The following is a 23,977-nucleotide window of genomic DNA, read 5'->3' as shown; positions in this document are numbered from 1 at the left end:
ATGTGGATAAATGTGAGGTTATCCACTTTGGTGGCAAAAACACGAAGGCAGAATATTATCTGAATGGTGACAGATTAGGAAAAGGGGAGGTGCAACGAGACCTGGGTGTCATGGTACATCAGTCATTGAAAGTTGGCATGCAGGTACAGCAGGCGGTGAAGAAAGCAAATGGAATGTTGGCCTTCATAGCTAGGGGATTTGAGTATAGGAGCAGGAGGTCTTATTGCAGTTGTACAGAGCCTTAGTGAGACCTCACCTGGAATATTGTGTTCAGTTTTGGTCCTTAATCTGAGGAAGGACGTTCTTGCTATTGAGGGAGTGCAGTGCAGGTTCACCAGACTGATTCCCAGCTGGCAGGACTGACATATGAGGAGAGACTGGATCGACTGGGCCTGTATTCACTGGAGTTTAGAAGGATGAGAGGGGATCTCATAGAAACATATAAAATTCTGACGGGACTGGACAGGTTAGATGTAGGAAGAATGTTCCCGATGTTGGGAAAGTCCAGAACCAGGGGACATAGAAACATAGAAACATAGAAAATAGGTGCAGGAGCAGGCCATTCAGCCCTTCTAGCCTGCACCGCCATTCAATGAGTTCATGGCTGAACATGAAACTTCAGTACCCCCTTCCTGCTTTCTCGCCATAACCCTTGATCCCCCGAGTAGTAAGGACTTCATCTAACTCCCTTTTGAATATATTTAGTGAATTGGCCTCAACTACTTTCTGTGGTAGAGAATTCCACAGGTTCACCACTCTCTGGGTGAAGAAGTTTCTCCTCATCTCGGTCCTAAATGGCTTACCCCTTATCCTCAGACTGTGACCCCTGGTTCTGGACTTCCCCAACATTGGGAACATTCTTTCTGCATCTAACCTGTCTAAACCCGTCAGAATTTTAAACGTTTCTATGAGGTCCCCTCTCATTCTTCTGAACTCCAGTGAATACAAGCCCAATTGATCCAATCTTTCTTGATAGGTCAGTCCCGCCATCCCGGGAATCAGTCTGGTGAACCTTCGCTGCACTCCCTCAATAGCAAGAATGTCCTTCCTCAAGTTAGGAGACCAAAACTGTACACAATACTCCAGGTGTGGCCTCACCAAGGCCCTGTACAACTGTAGCAACACCTCCCTGCCCCTGTATTCAAATCCCCTCGCTATGAAGGCCAACATGCCATTTGCTTTCTTAACCGCCTGCTGTACCTGCATGCCAACCTTCAATGACTGATGTACCATGACACCCAGGTCTCGTTGCACCTTCCCTTTTCCTAATCTGTCACCATTCAGATAATAGTCTGTCTCTCTGTTTTTACCACCAAAGTGGATAACCTCACATTTATCCACATTATACTTCATCTGCCATGCATTTGCCCACTCACCTAACCTATCCAAGTCACTCTGCAGCCTAATAGCATCCTCCTCGCAGCTCACACTGCCACCCAACTTAGTATCATCCGCAAATTTGGAGATACTGCATTTAATCCCCTCGTCTAAATCATTAATGTACAATGTAAACAGCTGGGGCCCCAGCACAGAACCTTGCGGCACTCCACTAGTCACTGCCTGCCATTCTGAAAAGTACCCGTTTACTCCTACTCTTTGCTTCCTGTCTGACAACCAGTTCTCAATCCACGTCAGCACACTACCCCCAATCCCATGTGCTTTAACTTTGCACATTAATCTCTTGTGTGGGACCTTGTCGAAAGCCTTCTGAAAGTCCAAATATACCACATCAACTGGTTCTCCTTTGTCCACTTTACTGGAAACATCCTCAAAAAATTCCAGAAGATTTGTCAAGCATGATTTCCCTTTCACAAATCCATGCTGACTTGGACCTATCATGTCACCATTTTCCAGATGCACTGCTATGACATCCTTAATAATTGATTCCATCATTTTACCCACTACTGAGGTCAGGCTGACCGGTCTATAATTCCCTGTTTTCTCTCTCCCTCCTTTTTTAAAAAGTGGGGTTACATTGGCTACCCTCCACTCCATAGGAACTGATCCAGAGTCAATGGAATGTTGGAAAATGACTGTCAATGCATCCGCTATTTCCAAGGCCACCTCCTTAAGTACTCTAGGATGCAGGCCATCAGGCCCTGGGGATTTATCTGCCTTCAATCCCATCAATTTCCCCAACACAATTTCCCGACTAATAAAGATTTCCCTCAGTTCCTCTTCCTTACTAGACCCTCTGACCCCTTTTATATCCGGAAGGTTGTTTGTATCCTCCTTAGTGAATACCGAACCAAAGTACTTGTTCAATTGAAACGCCATTTCTTTGTTCCCCGTTATGACTTCCCCTGATTCTGACTGCAGGGGACCTACGTTTGTCTTCACCAACCTTTTTCTCTTTACATACCTATAGAAACTTTTGCAATCCGCCTTAATGTTCCCTGCAAGCTTCTTCTCGTACTCCATTTTCCCTGTCCTAATCAAACCCTTTGTCCTCCTCTGCTGAGTTCTAAATTTCTCCCAGTCCCCAGGTTCGCTGCTATTTCTGGCCAATTTGTATGCCACTTCCTTGGCTTTAATACTATCCCTGATTTCCCTAGATAGCCACGGTTGAGCCACCTTCCCCTTTTTATTTTTACGCCAGACAGGAATGTACAATTGTTGTACTTCATCCATGCGGTCTCTAAATGTCTGCCATTGCCCATCCACAGTCAACCCCCTAAGTATCATTCGCCAATCTATCCTAGCCAATTCACGCCTCATACCTTCAAAGTTAACCTTCTTTAAGTTCTGGACCATGGTCTCTGAAATTACTGTTTCATTCTCCATCCTAATGCAGAATTCCACCATATTATGGTCACTCTTCCCCAAGGGGCCTCGCACAATGAGATTGCTAATTAATCCTCTCTCATTACACAACACCCAGTCTAAGATGGCCTCCCCCCTAGTTGGTTCCTCAACATATTGGTCTAGAAAACCATCCCTTATGCACTCCAGGAAATCCTCCTCCACCGTATTGCTTCCAGTTTGGCTAGCCCAATCTATGTGCATATTAAAGTCACCCATTATAACTGCTACACCTTTATTGCATGCACCCCTAATTTCCTGTTTGATGCCCTCCCCAACATCCCTATTACTGTTTGGAGGTCTGTACACAACTCCTACTAACGTTTTTTGCCCTTTGGTGTTCTGCAGCTCTACCCATATAGATTCCACATCATCCAAGCTAATGTCTTTCCTAACTATTGCATTAATCTCCTCTTTAACCAGCAATGCTACCCCACCTCCTTTTCCTTTTATTCTATCCTTCCTGAATGTTGAATACCCCTGAATGTTGAGTTCCCAGCCCTGATCATCCTGGAGCCACGTCTCCGTAATCCCAATCACATCATATTTGTTAACATCTATTTGCACAATTAATTCATCCACCTTATTGCGGATACTCCTTGCATTAAGACACAAAGCCTTCAGGCTTGTTTTATTAACACCCTTTGTCCTTTTAGAATTTTGCTGTACAGTGGCCCTTTTTGTTCTTTGCCTTGGGTTTCTCTGCCCTACACTTTTCCTCATCTCCTTTCTGTCTTTTGCTTTTGGCTCCTTTTTGTTTCCCTCTGTCTCCCTGCATTGGTTCCCATCCCCCTGCCATATTAGTTTAAATCCTCCCCAACAGCACTAGCAAACACTCCCCCTAGGACATTGGTTCCAGTCCTGCCCAGGTGCAGACCGTCCGGTTTGTACTGGTCCCACCTCCCCCAGAACCGGTCCCAATGCCCCAGGAATTTGAATCCCTCCCTGCTGCACCACTGCTCAAGCCACGTATTCATCTGCGCTATCCTGCGATTCCTACTCTGACTATCACGTGGCACTGGTAGCAATCCCGAGATTACTACTTTTGAGGTCCTACTTTTTAATTTAGCTCCTAGCTCCTTAAATTCGTTTCGTAGGACCTCATCCCTTTTTTTGCCTATGTCGTTGGTACCAATGTGCACCACGACAACTGGCTGTTCTCCCTCCCATTTCAGAATGTCCTGCACCCGCTCCGAGACATCCTTGACCCTTGCACCAGGGAGGCAACATACCATCCTGGAGTCTCGGTTGCGGCCGCAGAAACGCCTATCTATTCCCCTCACAATTGAATCCCCTATCACTATCGCTCTCCCACTCTTTTTCTTGCCCTCCTGTGCAGCAGAGCCAGCCACGGTGCCATGAACTTGGCTGCTGCTGCCCTCCCCTGATGAGTCATTCCCCTCAACAGTACCCAAAGCGGTGTATCTGTTTTGCAGGGGGATGACCGCAGGGGACCCCTGCACTACCTTCCTTGCTCTACTCTTCCTGCTGGTCTTCCATTCCCTATCTGGCTGTGGACCCTTTCCCTGCGGTAAGACCAACTCACTACACGTGATACTCACGTCATTCTCAGCATCGTGGATGCTCCAGAGTAAATCCACCCTCAGCTCCAATTCCGTAACGCGGACCGTCAGGAGCTGGAGGCGGATACACTTCCCGCACACATAGTCGTCAGGGACACCGGAAGCGTCCCTGAGTTCCCACATGGTACAGGAGGAGCATAACACCCGACCGAGCTCTCCTGCCATGTCTTAACCCTTAGATACACTTAAACTGGTAATAACAATGTTAAAAGTTACTGACCAATATAAGAAGAAAAAGAAAAACTACTCACCAATCACCAGCCAATCACTTACCCCCTAGGCTGTGACGTCACCTTTGTTTTTTTTGCCTTCTCCCTGTAGCTGCACCGGCACGCCTCTCGCCGACCCCGGACTCGCGCTGCTCCGAGCTCCCGCCTCCTCGACTGACTGCTCGACTCCCGCTGGCCTTTATAGGCCTCTCGCCGACCCCGGACTCGCGCTGCTCCGAGCTCCCGCCTCCTCGACTGACTGCTCGACTCCCGCTGGCCTTTATAGGCCTCTCGCCGACCCCGGACTCGCGCTGCTCCGAGCTCCCGCCTCCTCGACTGACTGCTCGAACTGCTCGACTCCCGCTGGCCTTTATAGGCCTCTCGCCGACCCCGGACTCGCGCTGCTCCAAGCTCCCGCCTCCTCGACTGACTGCTCGAAGGATAAGGGCTAAGCCATTTAAGACTGAGATGAGGAGAAACTTCTTCACTCAGGGTTGTTGACCTGTGGAATTCCCTACCGCAGAGAGTTGTTGATGCCAGTTCATTGGATATATTCAAGAGGGAGTTGGATATGGCCCTTACGGCTAAAGGGATCAAAGGGTATGGAGAGAAAGCCGGAAAGGGGTACTGAGGTGAATAATCAACCATGATCTTATTGAATGGTGGTGCAGGCTCGAAGGGCCGAATGGCCTATTCCTGCACCTATTTTCTATGTTTCTAATTCTGTTACGTTTTAATGAAGCTGAATTCTATAAATTACTCTGCTGGCTGGAGTTTGGCAGTTTGTCATGAATTAGCATTAAAATATATCTGGATTTATGAAGGTGTCCTTGAACAATGCATTTTGGATAAAATGGTATTTTTATTTTTTGGTGTAGAGATTAAACAGTTGGAGAAACATCCTGCTTTTGATCCTTCAATAAAGATGGCAGACCTAAAGAAGAATGACAAAAGTGCTACCCCACCTCCTGATAAGCATGAAGCTGTCCTGAACTTAAATTTGTTGGAAGAATCTGCAACAAAATTAAAAGAGAAAAGTAAGAAATTGAATAATATCAGACCTGTGATTGGATAATATATTTGTAGCATTTATCTTTTTCTACAATACTATGGATTTCTTATTATTATTATGATCTTTTGATCATTGTAGCAAAAAATGAGCCAAAGGATATACGGAACTTTGACTACACTTCGCGAAGTTGGACAGGCAAATCTCCCAAGCAGTTTCTGATTGATTGGTGCCGGAAAAACCTCCCGACTAGTCCAGCTCCTAGCTATCGCAAAATCTCTGTGGGTAGATTCTGGAAGTGTAGGTTTGTGTGTTTTGTTGTACTTTGACAAAAATCTTAAACTGTAATATCTTGTCAAAATGTAATCTTAAAATAACCAGGGGTCAAGCTCTCAGCCAACCCATTTCTGTTTGTTTTCAGCTCATGCACTTTGATGTTGAAAAATTTATTACAGTAATCTATTCAAATATCAGGAATAGTTTTATTTATAAGAAAACCCTTTCCTTGTTTTCTCTATCCTTAATAGTTTTTTTTTATTCTTAGCCTTTTTTCTTCAAGTTTAATATGTTTTGTGTATCTTTCTTTTTCTCCTTCCCTGCTCCCAAAATCTATTTTGGAGATGGGAATTTTTGTGAACACACAATTTTCTGCCAACAATACCAAGTTAGGAAGCTAATGAAAAGCCTAAATTTGATCTGATCATTTATTTCGGTGGTGAAATGCAAGTTTGTTAACTGATTCCTTAAGAATTCCAGCAAATTTGTCAAACATAACTTCCCCATCATAAATCCATGCTGACTCTGCCTGACTGAATTATGTTTTTCCAAATGTCCTGCTACTGCTTCTTTAATAATGAACTCCAACATCTTCCCAATCACAGATGTTAGGTTAACTGGTCTATAGTTTCCTTCTTTTTGTCTGCCTCCTTTTTTTAAATAGGGGTGTTACATTTGCAGTTTTCCACTCTGCTGAGACATCCCCAGAATCCAGGGAATTTCAGTAAATTACAACCAATGCATCCACTATCCCTGTCGCTACTTCGCTTAAGATCCTAGGATACAAGCTATCAGGACTAGGGGATTTATCCGCCTTTAATCCCATTATCTTACTGAGTACCACCTCCTTAGTGATTGAGATTCCTCCCCCCTTATAGCCCCTTGACTATCCACTGTTGGGATATCTTTAGCGTCCTCTACCGTAAAGACTGATACAAAATATTTGTTCAGAGTTTCTGCCATCTCCATATTCCCCATCACTAATTCACCGGTCTCCTCCTCTCAGGGACCAACATTTACTTTAGCTACTCTTTTCCTTTTTATATACCCGTAGAAACTCTTGCTATCTGTTTTTATATTTCGTGCTAGTTTACTTTCATAGTCAATCTTTTCTTTCTTAATCCTTTTTAGTCGTTCTTTGCTAGCTTGTATAAGCTTCCCAATCTTCTGTCCGCCCACTAGTTTTGACCACTTTGTATTCTCATGTGGATAGCTCCATTTTGGAACAGTTGTGTTTTTTTCCTTCAAATTCATACTTGGTTCAGAAAAACAGTGTCAAATCTAGAAGTGTTATTTACTTCAAAAGTACTTCAGTCTCTTACTTTCTGTAAAGTTTATGGTATACAGGTGCAGTATCCAGAATCTGGAACCCTCGGACCGTTCCGGATTCCGCGTTTTTCTGGAATTTGGAATGTCTTTCTGACGTCTCAAATCCGGAAACACCCGAGCCCAGGTTTGGGTATTCCCGGATTTCGGAACGTCGAAGTTTGTGGGGTGGGGGGGGGAGGGTGTGCTCCTCGAGGAGCTGTTCGGGCCGCTGGCCCTGTCGATGAGGTCGTCAGGAGGGGCCCAGCCGCCAAGGAGTTGTTTGGGCCGGACTGCCGAAGAGGAGATGTTTGGGCGGGACCCCGCCAAAGAGGAGGTGTTCGGGCGGGCCCAGTTGCCGAGGAGGCCCCGAGGTAAGGGCAGCAGCAGCGAGGCCAGAGGTCAGGATTCCAGAACATTTTACGGATTCTGGACAACCCTGCCACCAATTGGTCTGGATTTTGGACGCTGCAGCTGTATCAAGTTTTTCCATTTCAGACTTTTATATTGATGAAGAGTTTTAAGCTGTGTCTAACTTGAGAATCTAGTTATTAACATATTGGTATAGTTTGTTTAGGAAGTGGAATTTTTGATGCAGAATGGCAGAAATGTTACTTTGAGATTCCCATCAGTATGCAGTATGCTGGTGTGGTGTCATTATTTAAATGGAGAGAGACTACAGAATACTGCGGCACAGCAGGATCTGGGTGTCCTCGTACATGAAACCCAAAAACTTAGCATGCCGGTACAGAAAGTAATTAGGAAGGCAAATGGATTGTTGGTCTTTATTGCAAGGTGGCTGGAATATAAAGTAGAGAAGTCTTACTACAACTGTACAGGTCGTTGGTGAGACCGCACCTAGCGTTCTGCGTACAGTTTTGGTCTCCTTATTTAAGGAGGGATGTACTTGCATTGGAGGCAGTTCAGAGAAGGTACACTCGGTTGACCTCGTCCTGTTCCTATTTCTTATGTTCTTACCTGTTCTGCTACCTTCAGGGATCTGTGGACCTGTCCGCCAAGGTTTCTCAGTTCTTTACATTTCTCAGTATCCACCATTTATTGTGTATTTCCTTGCCTTGTTAGCCCTCCCCAAATGCATTACCTCACACTCCTGAGGATTGAATTCCATTTGCCACTTTTCTGCCCACCTGTCCAGTTCATTGATATCTTCCTGCAGTCTATAGCTATCTTACACACTAGCGAATTTTTGTATCATCTGCAAACTTCTTAACTATGCCCCCACATTGAAGTCTGTATCATTGATATATACCACAAAAAGCAAGGGACCTACTACTGAGCCTTGTGGAACACCACTAGAAAGAGATTTTCAGAAAACAGAGTAGTGGCTAAAGTTGCTACTTGGACTGGTAAATGGTGATAGTGATGTTCCACAAGGATGGGTGCTGGGACCACTCTTGTTCATCATTTACATTAAGGATTCGGACTCTGCAATTGGATGTACAGTTTCAAAATTTGCAGATGACACCAAATTGCAGGGTATAGTTAATACAGTTGAGGTTTGCGACAAAATACAAGAAGATATTAATAATCATCATAGACAGTCCCTTGAAATTGACTTGCTTCCACTCTAAAAGTGAGTTCTCAGGTGACTGTATGGGAATTACAGTCTCTGTCACAGGTGGGACAGACAGTCGTTGAAGAAAAGGGTGGGTGGGGAGTCTGGTTTGCCGCATGCTCCTTCCGCTGTCTGCGCTTGGTTTCTGCATGCTCTCAGTGACGAGACTTGAGGTACTCAGAACCCTCCTGGATGCTCTTCCCCCACTTAGGGCGGTCTTGGGCTAGGGATTCCCAGGTGCTGGTGGAGATGTTGTACTTTATCAAGGAGGCTTTGAGGGTGTCCTTGAAATGTTTCCTCTGCCCACCTGGGCTCATTTGTCGTGTAGGAGTTCCGAGTAGATCGCTTGCTTTGGGAGTCTCGTGTCGGGTATGAGGACGATGTGGCCCATCCAACGGAGCTGGTCGAGTGTGTCAGTGCTTCGATGCTGGCCTGATCGAGATACTGACATTGGTGCTTCTATCCACCTGATCGAGATACTGACATTGGTGCTTCTATCCACCCAGGGGATTTGCAGGATCTTGCGGAGGCGGCGCTGGTGGTTTTTCTCCAGCGCTTTGAGGAGTCTACTGTATATGGTCCATGTCTCTGAGCCATATAGGAGGGCGGGTATCACTACTGCCCTGTAGACCATAAGCTTGGTGCCAGATTTGAGGTCCTGGTCTTCAAACACTCTCTTCCTCAGGCGACCAAAGGCTGCGCTGGCACACTGGAGACACTGGGGTTGGACCACCTTGCATAAACTTGCTTAATGGATGTGTAATTCGCAAATTAACTTCAATATAAATAAGTGCAAGGTACAGAATATATTTTGGAAGGAAGAAGGCGGCGGCTACATACTCCTTGGAAAATAAGTTTCTAAATGGGGTAGAAGAACAGGGATCTGGGGTTAGTTTAATAAAGCTGTTTATAAAAAAAAAATGTAAAACAGGCACTGGGGTTCATTTCTCGAGAGATCAAAAAGCAGAGAAGTGATAATCTTGTATAGAAGCTTGGTTAGATCACACTTGGTGTACTGTGAACTGTTTTGGTCTCCATATTATGAAAACGATATACAGGCACTGGAGAAGATGCAAAAAAGATTTACTTGACATACTAGAATTGAGAGGTTATACCTATCAGGAAAGATTGCACAGGCAAGCTGTGCATTCGTGCGACTACAGTCATCTGAAAGATCCCGTGCAGGGTGCTCATATGCTTTTACATTGTAAATATCGCACATGTGCAGAAATTTAGAGGGACCGTGCATTAAAAGCAGCAGGCCACGCAGAACAAAGTGCAGCTTACAGGGAACATTAGCTGGGGTTCTTTTCTCCAGAAAGCTCAGGTATGACCAACATTATAAAAGGGTTTGAAATGGTAGACGTAAATGGAGAAGATGTTTCCACTTGCAAGCGAGACCAGAATTGGGGGCTATTAATATAAAATAGTTATTAATAAATCCAGTGGGGAATTCAGGAGAATCTTCTTTACCCAGAAATGTGGAACTCGCTACCTATTTTCTATGTTTCTATGTTGAAATTGACGCTGTGTTTTCGGATTTGATGTTGCCAAGGGACAGCATATAGATGATAAATAGGAGGGGACGGACCCAGGATAGATCCTTGGGGGACACCAGAAGTAACGATGCGGGGATGGGAAGAGAAGCCATTGTAGGTGATTCTCTGCTGTGGTTAAATAGGTAAGAATAGAATCAGGTAAGTGCAGTTCCACCCAGCTGGACAATGGTGGAGAGGCACTGGAGAAGGATAGAGTGGTCAAGCGTGTCAAAGGCTGCAGACAAGTCAAGAAAGACGAGGAGGCGTAGTTTGCCTTTGTCACAGTCACAGAGGATATTGTTTGTGACTTTGATGAAAGCCGTTTCGGTACTGTGGCAGGCGCGGAATTGAGATTGGAGGGATTCAAACATGAAATTGCGGGAAAGCTGGGCACGGATTTGGGAGGCGACAACACGTTCAAAGACTTTGGAGAGGTAAGGGAGGTTGGCGGTGGGTGGTTGTTTGTAAGGACGGAGGGCGAGGTTTTTTTTTGAGGAGAGGGGTGATGACAGCAGATTTGAGAGAGAGGGGGCCAGTACCTGAGGGGAGAGAACATTCAACAATGTCAGCTAACATGGGAGCCAGAAAAACAATTTGGGTGGTCAGCAGTTTGGTGGGATTGGGGTCGATGGAGCAGGAAGTGGGACTCATGAACAGGATGCGTTCGGAAAGATTGTGAGGGAGGATCGGAGAGAAGCTAGAGAAAGATGTGAGTCAAGGCTAGGGCAGGGGGGATCCTTACAGGAAGTTTGGCCTGGTGAGCTAGGGGAAGGAAGGAAAGGGAAGAGTCAGAGGCAGCCAAACCGATGGTATCAATTAGAGAGACAAAGAAGTCCATGAGCTCCTCACACTTATTGTCGGAAGTGAGGGTGGAGACTGGGGATAAGGGTTTAAAAAAGCAGTTTGCAGTGGAAAAAAGAAGCCGGGGTTTATCTTTACATTCCAGAATGATTCTGGAATAGTGAGCGATTTTGGCAGACGAGAGCAGGACCCGATACTGCTTTATGTGGTCCAGCCATATCTGGCAGTGAATGGCTAAGCCAGTTGTCTGCCATATCCGTTCAAGTCTGTGTCCCTTTTACTTAAGGGAGCGAAGATCAGGGCTGTACAAGGGGGAATGGCATGGTGAGAGAGAGTAATTGTTTTAACAGGGACTAGGGCATCAAAGGTGGTGGTGAGGGTGTGATTGAGCAGATCAGTAGCTGCAGAAATGTCATGGTGAATGGAGGGCCAAAGGTGGGACAGTGGGAGTTCATATTAATGACTTGGAAGAGGGGACTGAGTGTAACGTAGCCAAGTTAGCTGACGGTACAAAGATGGGAGGAAGGGCAATGTCTGAGGAGGACATAAAGAGGCTACAGGAGGACATAGACAGGCTAAGTGAGTGGGCAAGAATTTGGCAGATGGAGTATAATGTTGGAAAGTGTGAGGTCATGCACTTTGGCAGAAAAAAAATCAAAGAGCAAGTTATTATTTAAACGGAGAAAGATTGCAAAGTGCTGCAGTACAGTGGGACCTGGGGGTCCTGGTGCATGAAACATAAAAGGATAGTATGCAGGTACAGCAAGTGATCAGGAAGGCCAATGGAATCTTGGCCTTTATTGCAAAGGGGATGGAGTATAAAAGCAGGGAAGTCTTGCTACAGCTGTACAGGGTATTGGTGAGGCCATACCTGGAGTACTGCATGCAGTTTTGGTTTCCATATTTACGAAAGGATATATTTGCTGTGGAGGAAGTTCAGAGAAGGTTCATTAGGTTGATCCCGGGTATGAGTGGGTTGACTTATGAGGAAAGGTTGAGTAGGTTGGGCCTCTACTCATTGGAATTCAGAAGAATGAGAGGTGATCTTATCGAATCGTATAAGATTATGAGGTGGTTTAACAAGGTGGATGCAGAGAGGATGTTTCCACTGGTGGGGGAAACTAGAACTAGAGGGCATGATCTTAGAATAAGGGGCCGCCCATTTAGAACTGAGATGAGGAGAAATTTCTTCTGAGGGTTGTGAATCTGTGGAATTCGCTGCCTCGGAGAGCTGTGGAAGCTGGGACATTAAATACATTTAAGACAGCTTCTTAAACAATAAGGGATTATGGGGAGCGGGCAGGGAAGTGGAGCTGAGTCCATGATCATATCAGCTATGATCTTATTGAATGGCAGAGCAGGCTCGAGGGGCCATATGGCCTACTCCTGTTCCTATTTCTTATGCTCTTATAAGTGCAGTTGTAAGAGAGTCGGGAGAGAGTTTTTTTCCAGGGGTGGACACAGAAGAAGGTAGGATTGGGGGGGTGGGGGTGGGGGTGTAGAAGGGGGATGTGGGTTGAGAGCGATATGAGGAAATGGTCAGAGATGGCCTTACCTGTGATTGACACGATGGGAGTAGCGAGGCCATGAGATGGCAAGGTCGAGGGGGTGGCCGTGAATATGGGTTGGGGAGTTTACATGGAGGGAGAGATAGGAGGCTAGTGAACTCGGAGGAGAGAGAGCATGATGAATTGAGATGGAGGTTGAAATCACCGAGGATGAGAAGTCGTTCGGTGAAGAGGTAGAGGGAGGAAAATATTGCAGAAATAACGGTAATAACATTTTTATGGTGCTTGGGTGGGCAATAGAGAATGAGAATTTTAAATGAGAGGTGAGAGGGGTGGAATAAGATGAGATGCTCAAAATGAGGAGTAAGTGACGGAGGAGTAGGGGGACAGACCAAGGTGTGATTTGCTTATGAAAGCCACGCCGCCACCTTTGATGCGGTCTGAGCGGGGCAAATGGTGGAAGGTATAGCCAGGCAGGGAGGCTTCATTTAAGGGTAAGGTGAAATCGCCCTTCAACCAGTTTTCCGTCAGGCCATGATGTCAATGCCATCATCCAAGATATGCACATGGATGGGAAGGGCCTTGTTCGCAAGAGGGAAATGCAAAGAGGGTCAGTGATGGCTGCCCCACTGCCTGCATCCACGAGGTCAGCGTTGGGGGGGATTGGTGAGTTGGACGGGGAGGAGTTTGGCAAGATTAGCTCCCAGTGAGTGCGCTGGGTGGGAAGGTCAGCGAGACAGTAAGATGGGACAGTTGGGGTTGCTGCTCAGAAGGAGGCAGCGATGAGTGTCTTGATGGGCCCTTCGTAGGATGCCAAGGCAGGCACAGAGAAAAGTTGTAGGCTTAGCTAGGAGGAAGTCCAGTCTAGGACGGCGGCAGGAGAATAAGAAGGTCGAAGAGTAATGAAGGATTTGGGAGGGCAGAGTATCCGAGAGTGATATTGGGCCCAAGTTTCCACACGATAAAAAACGGGCGCCCCTCCGAGCTGGGCGCCCGTTTTTCGCGCCGAAAACGGCGCCTAAAAAAAAACCTCGCAATTCTGGAGCGTTCTGCAGCTCCTTGTCTGCCTGGCACGGTGCCCAGGGGGGCGGAGCCTACACTCGCGCCGATTTTGTAAGTGGGAGGGGGCGAGTACTATTTAAATTAGGTTTTTTTCCTGCTGGCAACGCTGCGCGTGCGCGTTGGAGCGTTCGCGTATGCTCAGTGTGAAAAAACATTGGCACTTGGCCATTTTTGTAGTTCTTTGTAGCTGTTTAATTTTTGAACATTTTTTTAATAAAAGCACATTAGCACTTGCAGCCTTCTCACTGTCTCCTTCCCCCCTCCCCCGTGGGAACAAAACGGCTGTTCCCTTCCCCCCCTCCCCCCTCCACGGGAACGAAGCGACTGTTTAATTCCCCCCCCCTCCACGGGAACGAAGCGACTGTTTAATTCCCCCCCCCTCCACGGGAACGAAGCGACTGTTTAATTCCCCCCCTCCCCTCCACGGGAACGAAGCGACTGTTTAATTCCCCCTCCCCTCCCACGGGAACGAAGCGACTGTTTAATTCCCCCCCCCCCCCTCCACGGGAACGAAGCGACTGTTTAATTCCCCCCCCCCCCCCTCCACGGGAACGAAGCGACTGTTTAATTCCCCCCCCCCCCCTCCACGGGAACGAAGCGGCTGTTTAATTCCCCCCCCCCCCTCCACGGGAACGAAGCGGCTGTTCCCTTCCCCCCCCCCCCCCCACGGGAACGAAGCGACTGTTTAATTCCCCCCCCCCCTCCACGGGAACGAAGCGGCTGTTCCCTTCCCCCCCCCCTCCCCTCCACGGGAACGAAGCGACTGTTTAATTCCCCCCCCCCCTCCACGGGAACGAAGCGACTGTTTAATTCCCCCCCCCCCCCACGGGAACGAAGCGACTGTTTAATTCCCCCCCCCCCCCCCCCGGGAACGAAGCGACTGTTTAATTCTCCCCCCCCCCCCCTCCACGGGAACGAAGCGACTGTTTAATTCCCCCCCCCCCCCCCGGGAACGAAGCGACTGTTTAATTCTCCCCCCCCCCCCCTCCACGGGAACGAAGCGACTGTTTAATTCCCCCCCCCCCCCACGGGAACGAAGCGACTGTTTAATTCCCCCCCCCCCCCCCCGGGAACGAAGCGACTGTTTAATTCTCCCCCCCCCCCCTCCACGGGAACGAAGCGACTGTTTAATTCCCCCCCCCCCCCCCCCCCCCCCGGGAACGAAGCGACTGTTTAATTCTCCCCCCCCCCTCCACGGGAACGAAGCGACTGTTTAATTCCCCCCCCCCCCCACGGGAACGAAGCGACTGTTTAATTCTCCCCCCCCCCCCCTCCACGGGAACGAAGCGACTGTTTAATTCTCCCCCCCCCCCCTCCACGGGAACGAAGCGACTGTTTAATTCCCCCCCCCCCCCCCCGGGAACGAAGCGACTGTTTAATTCTCCCCCCCCCCCCTCCACGGGAACGAAGCGACTGTTTAATTCTCCCCCCCCCCCCCTCCACGGGAACGAAGCGACTGTTTAATTCCCCCCCCCCCCCTCCACGGGAACGAAGCGACTGTTTAATTCCCCCCCCGCGGGAACGAACGCCTGCAGAATTCTCCATGCCTGAAGCACTTTCACACAGGTAGGAAGATGGTTTATTTAATCGTTTCTTTGCTTATAAATGTTTATTCAGGTTGGATTTATTTGTATAATATTTGTAGAAGTATAAATAAGGATTTATTGTAGAATTTAATGAGTTCCCTCCCCCCCCACCTCGTTCTGGACGCCTAATTTGTAACCTGCGCCTGATTTTTTAATGTGTAGAACAGGTTTTTTCAGTTCTACAAAAATCTTCACTTGCTCCATTCTACTTTAGTTTGGAGTACGTTTTCACTGTGGAAACTTTCAAATCAGGCGTCAGTGGCCGGACACGCCCCCTTTTGAAGAAAAAATTCTGTTCCAAAGTAGAACTGTTCTACCTGACGAGAACTGCAGAAAAAAAAATGTGGAGAATTGCGATTTCTAAGATAGTCCGCTCTCCACCAGTTGCTCCTAAAAATCAGGCGCAAATCATGTGGAAACTTGGGCCCTTTAGGGGAGAACGGTCTGCGATTGGAGGGATAAAGAGAAAAGGAGACAAGTGGAAATATATTGAATGGCTCGGGTCTGGAGCGGCAGCCAAAGTGCGCACGCAAATTTACGGGAAAAGCTCAGGTTACATAGTCCTGTTTACACTTCCTGCATAATCCCTGCCCCGCTTGCAGCCGTGTCGTCACCTGGGAAAGGCACAAAACCAGAGGAAAAAAAGGCACAAGTTTGGAATGGTTACCATCTTCAATGATTTGTGCACATATACCCCCAAGTCTCTCGTCTCTCTGTTCATTCACCCCTTTTAGGATTGGACCCGTTAATTTATATTGCCTCTTCCTACCAAAATGTATCATTTCGCACTTTTCTGCATTAAATTTCATCTGTCACATGTCCGCCATTCCACCAGCCTATCCATGTCCTCTTGAAGTCTGTCACTATTCTCCTCACTGTTCACTATACTTCCAAGTTTTGTGTCACCTGCAAATTTTGAACTTGTACCCTGTACACCCAAGTCCAAGTCATCAATATCTATCAAGAAAAGCAGTGGTCCTTGTACCGACCCCTGGGGAACACAACTATGTACCTTTCTCCAGTCTGAAAAACAACCGTTCACTATTCCTCTCTGTTTCCTGTCACTTGGCCAATTTCGTATCAATGCTGCCACAGTCGCTTTTATTCTTTGGGCCTTCACTTTGCTGGCAAGCCTATTATGTGGCACTTTATCAAACACCTTATGGAAGTATATGTACGCCACATCAACCGCATTGCCCTCGTCAACCCTCTCTCTGTTGCCTCATCATAAAAACTCAATTGAGTTAGTTAAACATGATTTGACTTTAACAAATCTGTGCTGGTTTTCCTTAATTAATCCACACTTGTCCAAGTGACTTAATTTTGTCCCTGTTTATCGCTTCTAAAAGTCTCTTCACTAACTAGGTTAAACTGACTAACCTGTAGTTGTTGGGTTTATCCTTGCGTCCTTTTTTGAACAAGGGTGTAACATTTACAATTCTCCAGTCCTTTTACATCACCCCCATATCTAAGGAAGATTGGAAGATTATGGCCAGTACCTCTGCAATTTCCACCGTTGCCTCCCTCAGCATCCTAGGATGCATCCCATCTAGCCCTGGTGACTTATCTAATTTAAGTACAGCCAGCCTTTCTAGTACCTCTATCAATTTTTATCCCATCCAGTATCTCAATTACCTTTGGCAGCATCATCTTCCTTGGAAAAGACGGATGCAAAATACTCATTTAGTTTCTCAGCTATGCCCTCTGCCTCCATGTGTAGATCTCCATTTAGGCCCCTAATTGGCACCACTCCTCCTCTTACTTCCCTTTACTATTTATATGCCGATAAAAGACTTTTGGATTCCCTTTTGTGTTAGCTGCCAATCTATTCTCATACTTTCTCTGTCCCTCTTATTTCATTTTTCACTTGCTCTCTGAACTTTCTATATTCAGCCTGGTTCTCACTTATATTCTCGACTTAACAAGATCCTGCAAATCCCCTGGGAGGACAGACACACAAACATTAGCGTCCTCCCATTTGCACTCCGTCCCAGGGATGAAGTTGATATATATTTCTTAAGCGGTCCAATTGGTCCCACGTTTTTACTCCCCCTTTCTTTGGATTGGGCAATTCCTTGGACCATTTATCAATTTTCTCTGGGTCTGCCGGAGCATGAACTAAGTATACTTCGTACACCCTTCTCTTTGTTTTTTTGGTTCCGCCCTCATCCGCAGTCTCTTCTGATTTGACTACAACTCGTCTTTTTTTAAACGGGGCAAAGCGCACCCCTAATTCGTCATCCTCCTCCGACACTGTATTGTCGGAAGATTCAGAAACCGTATCTATTCCTCGGTTGTGTCTTCGAGTTTGCGCTTTTAATTTATCCAAACATGGGTACCCTGGGAATTGATCAATACATTTTTCTTTTCCTATTACTGTCTCTTGACCTAATGATTTTTTCCATTCTTTAATTTCACCTTTAAGATCTTTAACTTCCGCTTCCAGCTTTTCAAGTTCAAGCTTTTTCTGTCGCAGCTGTGCACAAACAGCTTGCAATTGATCCTTTGTACTGGTCAGTTCTCGATCATGTTGGGAACGCATTATAATTTCATTCCAGTTTCGGATCTGGCCCATAACCGCTAGGGACCATCTAGTTCGCTCTTTATTTTTCATACGGGTCGTTTTTACCCAGACCCTTTTAATCTCATCCAAGGACCATTGTCCTTTGGAGGTTCCGTTCTTAATATAGGTTTTAGATAAATTGAATTGTTGCTCTATGTATTCTTTCAACTGTTCGAGAATTAAATCTAGCGAAACTTCAGGTGTTGCCTGCCCACCTTTAACAGTTGTAGGCAATTCTTTGTTTTTATCTCCTGCTGCCATTTCTTTACTGAGTTCTTTGCTGGGGTCTCGAGTCGTAGGCCTGCTAGCCGATCAATAGGTCGGTGATTAATTAACTAACATACCGCCGAAGTTTAGACGTCTATGGGACCTCAAGCCGACTGCCAACCGGAGGGTTCGCAAACCGGAGGCTTTCGGAATCGCGTAGAAAGAGAGGCGACTTTTGACCGAGGACTTTTTTTAAAAAGAGGAGTCCTTACCTCAATATATAGGTCCGATGTCCAAAATTCAGTTTCTCTCCTCAGCGATCCTGTTCGCAGCGCCAAAATTGTTAGATCTCTTCATTTCCAATGAAATACGAACTCCGATGGTAGTTTTAACTTTTTAATCTTGGCAGAGAGCAACAAACTTCTTGGCTTCAAGCCAGGTCTTTGTTCTACTGAGACACATGGTCAAAATGGCTGTATTTATGCCTGGATCAATTTACAGAAAAGAACTCACCTTCTTTGACCTTATTGGCTGAATTGAAAGTCTTTTAACGTTTTATTGGCTTGCTACCCAAGGTCCGAAAATGTCAAGTTGATTGATGAGTTAATGCAACATGCCGAACTGCATGTAGCAGCCTTGACTTGGGGGTCTGTGAATTTTCACAGTCTGTCTAAATGAGCCTGTTTGAATTCTCTATCACCAACTTTCAATGACTGATGTAGCATGACACCCAGGTTCTCGTTGCACCTCCCCTTTTCCTAATCTGCCGCCATTCAGATAATATTCTGCCTTCATGTTTTTGCCACCAAAGTGGATAACCTCACGTTTATCCACATTATACTGCATCTGCCATGCATTTGACCACTCACCTAACCTGTCCAAGCCACTCTGCAGGCTCTTGGCATCCTCCTCACAGCGCTCACTGCCACCAAGATTAGTGTCTTATGCAAACTTAGAGATATTATTCTTAATTCCTTCATCTAAATCATTGATGTATATTGTAAATAGCAGCGGTCGCAGCACTGAGCCCTACGGCACCCCACTAGTCACTGCCTGCCATACTGAAAAGGACCCGTTTATTCCGACTCTCTGCTTCCTGTCTGCCAACCAGTTCTTATCCACTTCAAACATTACCTCCAATACCATGTGCTCCAAATTTGCACACCAATCTCTTGTGTGGGATCTTGTCAGAAGCCTTTTGAAAGTCCCAATACATCACATCCTAGCACCATACATCGTGGAACCAACCAGGGAACAGGCTATTTTAGATCTTGTATTGTTTAATGAAACGGGGTTAATTAGTAATCTCACAGTAAAGGGTCCTCTGGAGAAGAGTGATCATAATATGATAGAATTTCACTTCAGGTTTGAGAGTGAAATACTTAAGTCCAAAATGAGACCCCTAAACTTAAAGCCAATTACATATCTGAGAGGCGAGTTGGCTAAGTTAGATTGGGAAATTAGATAAAAAGGTATGACGGTCGATAAGCAGTGGCAAACATTTAAAGAAATGTTCCAAAATTCTCAACAAATACACATTCCATTGAGAAATAAAAACTTCACTTTAAAAGTGATGCATCTGTGGCTAACTAAAGAAGTTAAGGGTAGTATTAGGTTAAAAGAAGAGGTGTATACTGTTGCAAAGAGTAGTAGTAAGCCTAAGGATTGGGAGAGCTTTAGAAACCAAAAATTGATGAAAAGGAAGAAAATACAATATGGATAAATTAGCCCAAAATCTAAAATCAGATTGTAAGAGCTTCTACAAGTATGTAAAATGGAAGAGTAGCAAAAGTAAGTGTTGGTCCCTTGGACGCTGAGACAGGAGAAATTATAATGGGGAATAAAGAAATGGCAGAGACTTTAAACAAATATTTTGTATCTGTCTTCACAGTGGAAGATGCAAAAAGCATACCAAAAATAGTGGGGAACCAAGGGGCTGATGAGAGAGAGAAAGTAATTAAAATCAGTAGAGAAAAAGTACTGGAGAAACTAATGGAACTGAAAACCAACAAATCCATTGGACCCGATGGCCTACATCCTAAAAGAGGTGGCTGTAGAGATGGTGGATGCATTGGTTTTGATCTTCCAAAATTCCCTAGATTTTAGAACAGTCCCAGTGGATTGGAAGATAGCAAATAATAACTCTGCTATTCAAGAAAGGAGGGGGAGAGAGAAAACCGGGAACTAGAGGCCAGTTAGCCTGACATCAGTTGTTGGGAAAATGCTGGAATCCATTATTAAGGAAATGGTAACAAGGCCTTTCGAAAATCAGCATATAATTAGGTAGAGCCATGGAGATGACTTACCAAGGGAAGGCACCAGCAGCCAGGTTCATGGCACCATGGGTGGCTTTGCTGCACAGAAGGGTGGGAGAGTTATAGTGATAGGGGACTCTATTGTAAGGGGAATAGATAGGAGTTTCTGCGGCCGCAACCGAGACTCCAGGAAGGTATGTTGCCTCCCTGGTGCAAGGGTTAAGGATGTCTCGGAGCGGCTGCAGAGCATTCTGGAGAGGGAGGGTGAACAGCCAGTTGTCGTGGTACATGTAGGTACCAACGATATAGGTAAGAAGCGGGAAGAGGTCCTACAAGCTGAATTTAGGGAGCTAGTAGTTAAATTAATAAGTAGGACCTCAAAGGTAGTAATCTCTGGATTGCTACCAGTGCCACGTGCTAATCAGAGTAGAGGGAGCAGGATAATTAGAATAAATACGTGGCTTGAGCAGTGGTGCAAGAGGGAGGGATTCAAATTCCTGGGACATTGGAACCAGTTCTGGGGGAAGTGGGACTTGTACAAAAGGGACGGTCTGCACTTGGGCAGGACTGGAACTGATGTCCTCGGAGTAACATTTGCTAATGCAGTTCGGGAGTGTTTAAACTAATATGGCAGGGGGATGGGAACCTATGCAGCGAGGCAGGGCGAAATAATATGGAATCAGAAACAGATGGTAGAAAGGTAAAAAGCAATAGTGGAAGGCCGAGTAAACAAAGGCAAGAAACAAAAAGGGCCACACTACATCATAATTCTGAAAGGACAAAGGGATGTTAAAAAAACAAGCCTGAAGGCTTTGTGTCTTAATGCAAGGAGTATCCGTAATAAGGTGGATGAATTAACTGTGCAAATAGATGTTAACAGATATGATGTGATTGGGATTACAGAGACGTGGCTCCAAGATAATCAGGGCTGGGAACTCAACATCCAAGGGTATTCAACATTCAGGAAGGATAGAATAAAAGGAAAAGGAGGTGGGGTAGCATTGCTGATTAAAGAGGAGATTAATGCAATAGTTAGGAAGGACATTAGCTTGGATGATGTGGAATCTATATGGGTAGAGCTTCAGAACACCAAAGGGCAAAAAACGTTAGTGGGAGTTGTGTACAGACCTCCAAACAGTAGTAGTGATGTTGGGGAGGGCATCACACAGGAAATTAGGGGTGCATGCAATAAAGGTGCAGCAGTTATCATGGGTGACTTTAATATGCATATAGATTGGGCTAACCAAACTGGAAGTAATACGGTGGAGGAGGATTTCCTGGAATGCATAAGGGATGGTTTTCTGGACCAATATGTTGAGGAACCAACTAGGGGGGAGGCCATCTTAGACTGGGTGTTGTGTAATGAGAGAGGATTAATTAGCAATCTCATTGTGCGAGGCCCCTTGGGGAAGAGTGACCATAATATGGTGGAATTCTACATTAGGATGGAGAATGAAACAGTTAATTCAGAGACCATGGTCCAGAACTTAAAGAAGGGTAACTTTGAAAGTATGAGGTGTGAATTGTCTAGGATAGATTGATGAATGATACTTAAGGGGTTGACAGTGGATGGGCAATGGCAGACATTTAGAGACTGCATGGATGAACTACAACAATTGTACATCCCTGTCTGGCGTAAAAAGAAAAAAGGGAAGGTGGCTCAACCGTGGCTATCAAGGGAAATCAGGGATAGTATTAAAGCCAAGGAAGTGGCATACAAATTGGCCAGAAATAGCAGCAAACCCGGGGACTGGGAGAAATTTAGAACTCAGCAGAGGAGGACAAAGAGTTTGATTAGGGCAGGGAAAATAGAGTACGAGAGGAAGCTTGCAGGGAACATTAAGACGGACTGCAAAAGCTTCTATAGAGAAAAAGGTTAGTGAAGACAAACGTAGGTCCCCTGCAGTCAGAATCAGGGGAAGTCATAACTGGGAACAAAGAAATGGCAGACCAATTGAACAAGTACTTTGGTTCGGTATTCACTAAGGAGGACACAAATAACCTTCCAGATATAAAAGGGGTCAGAGGGTCTAGTAAGGAGGAGGAACTGAGGGAAATCCTTATTAGTCGGGAAATTGTGTTGGGGAAATTGATGGGATTGAAGGCCGATAAATCCCCAGGGCCTGATGGACTGCATCCCAGAGTACTTCAGGAGGTGGCCTTGGAAATAGCAGATGCATTGACAGTCATTTTCCAACATTCCATAGACTCTGGATCAATTCCTATGGAGTGAAGGGTAGACAATGTAACCCCACTTTTTAAAAAAGGAGGGAGAGAGAAAACAGGGAATTATAGACCGGTCAGCCTGACATCGGTAGTGGGTAAAATGATGGAATCAATTATTAAGGATGTCATAGCAGCACATTTGGAAAGAGGTGACATGATAGCTCCAAGTCAGCATGGATTTGTGAAAGGTAAATCATGCTTGACAAATCTTCTGGAATTTTTTGAGGATGTTTCCAGTAGACTGGACAAGGGAGAACCAGTTGATGTGGTGTATTTGGACTTTCAGAAGGCTTTCGACAAGGTCCCACACAAGAGATTAATGTGCAAAGTTAAAGCACATGGGATTGGGGGTAGTGTGCTGACATGGATTGAGAACTGGTTGGCAGACAGGAAGCAAAGAGTAGGAGTAAACGGGTACTTTTCAGAATGGCAGGCAGTGACTAGTGGGGTACCGCAAGGTTCTGTGCTGGGGCCCCAGCTGTTTACATTGTACATTAATGATTTAGACGAGGGGATTAAATGTAGTATCTCCAAATTTGCGGATGACACTAAGTTGGGTGGCAGTGTGAGCTGCGAGGAGGATGCTATGAGGCTGCAGAGTGACTTGGATAGGTTAGGTGAGTGGGCAAATGCATGGCAGATGAAGTATAATGTGGATAAATGTGAGGTTATCCACTTTGGTGGTAAAAACAGAGAGACAGACTATTATCTGAATGGTGACAGATTAGGAAAAGGGTAGGTGCAATGAGACCTGGGTGTCATGGTACATCAATCATTGAAGGTTGGCATGCAGGTACAGCAGGCGGTTAAGAAAGCAAATGGCATGTTGGCCTTCATAGCGAGGGGATTTGAGTACAGGGGCAGGGAGGTGTTACTACAGTTGTACAGGGCCTTGGTGAGGCCACACCTGGAGTATTGTGTACAGTTTTGGTCTCCTAACTTGAGGAAGGACATTCTTGCTATTGAGGGAGTGCAGAGAAGGTTCACCAGACTGATTCCCGGGATGGCGGGACTGACATAACAAGAAAGACTGGATCAACTGGGCTTGTATTCACTGGAGTTCAGAAGAATGAGAGGGGATCTTATAGAAACGTTTAAAATTCTGATGGGTTTAGACAGGTTAGATGCAAGAAGAATGTTCCCAATGTTGGGGAAGTCCAGAACCAGGGGCCACAGTCTAAGGATAAGGGGTAAGCCATTTAGGACCGAGATGAGGAGAAACTTCTTCACCCAGAGAGTGGTGAACCTGTGGAATTCTCTACCACAGGAAGTTGTTGAGGCCAATTCACTAAATATATTCAAAAAGGAGTTCGATGAAGTCCTTACTACTAGGGGGATCAAGGGGTATGGCGAGAAAGCAGGAATGGGGTACTGAACTTGCATGTTCAGCCATGAACTCATTGAATGGCGGTGCAGGCTCGAAGGGCCGAATGGCCTACTCCTGCACCTATTTTCTATGTTTCTATGTTTC

The 23,977-nt window shown here is 45.9% G+C and overlaps 1 protein-coding gene across 1 annotated transcript in view; it reads left to right on the top strand.

Moving 5' to 3' along the window:
* The window catches only part of dhx29 (DEAH (Asp-Glu-Ala-His) box polypeptide 29), a 168,677-nt gene that overhangs the window by 58,233 nt on the left and 86,467 nt on the right, over positions 1-23,977 (top strand). Inside the window, exons 8-9 of the mRNA XM_070868797.1 lie at positions 5,473-5,631; positions 5,745-5,907. Of these exons, the coding sequence (XP_070724898.1) occupies positions 5,473-5,631; positions 5,745-5,907 (322 nt within the window). The remainder of the gene's footprint in view (positions 1-5,472; positions 5,632-5,744; positions 5,908-23,977) is intronic.

This window comes from Pristiophorus japonicus, chromosome 2 (assembly GCF_044704955.1).
Source record: "Pristiophorus japonicus isolate sPriJap1 chromosome 2, sPriJap1.hap1, whole genome shotgun sequence".
Lineage (NCBI taxonomy): Eukaryota > Metazoa > Chordata > Chondrichthyes > Pristiophoridae > Pristiophorus > Pristiophorus japonicus.
Note: the sequence above shows the minus strand (reverse complement) of the source record. Positions and strands in the feature narration are given on the sequence as shown.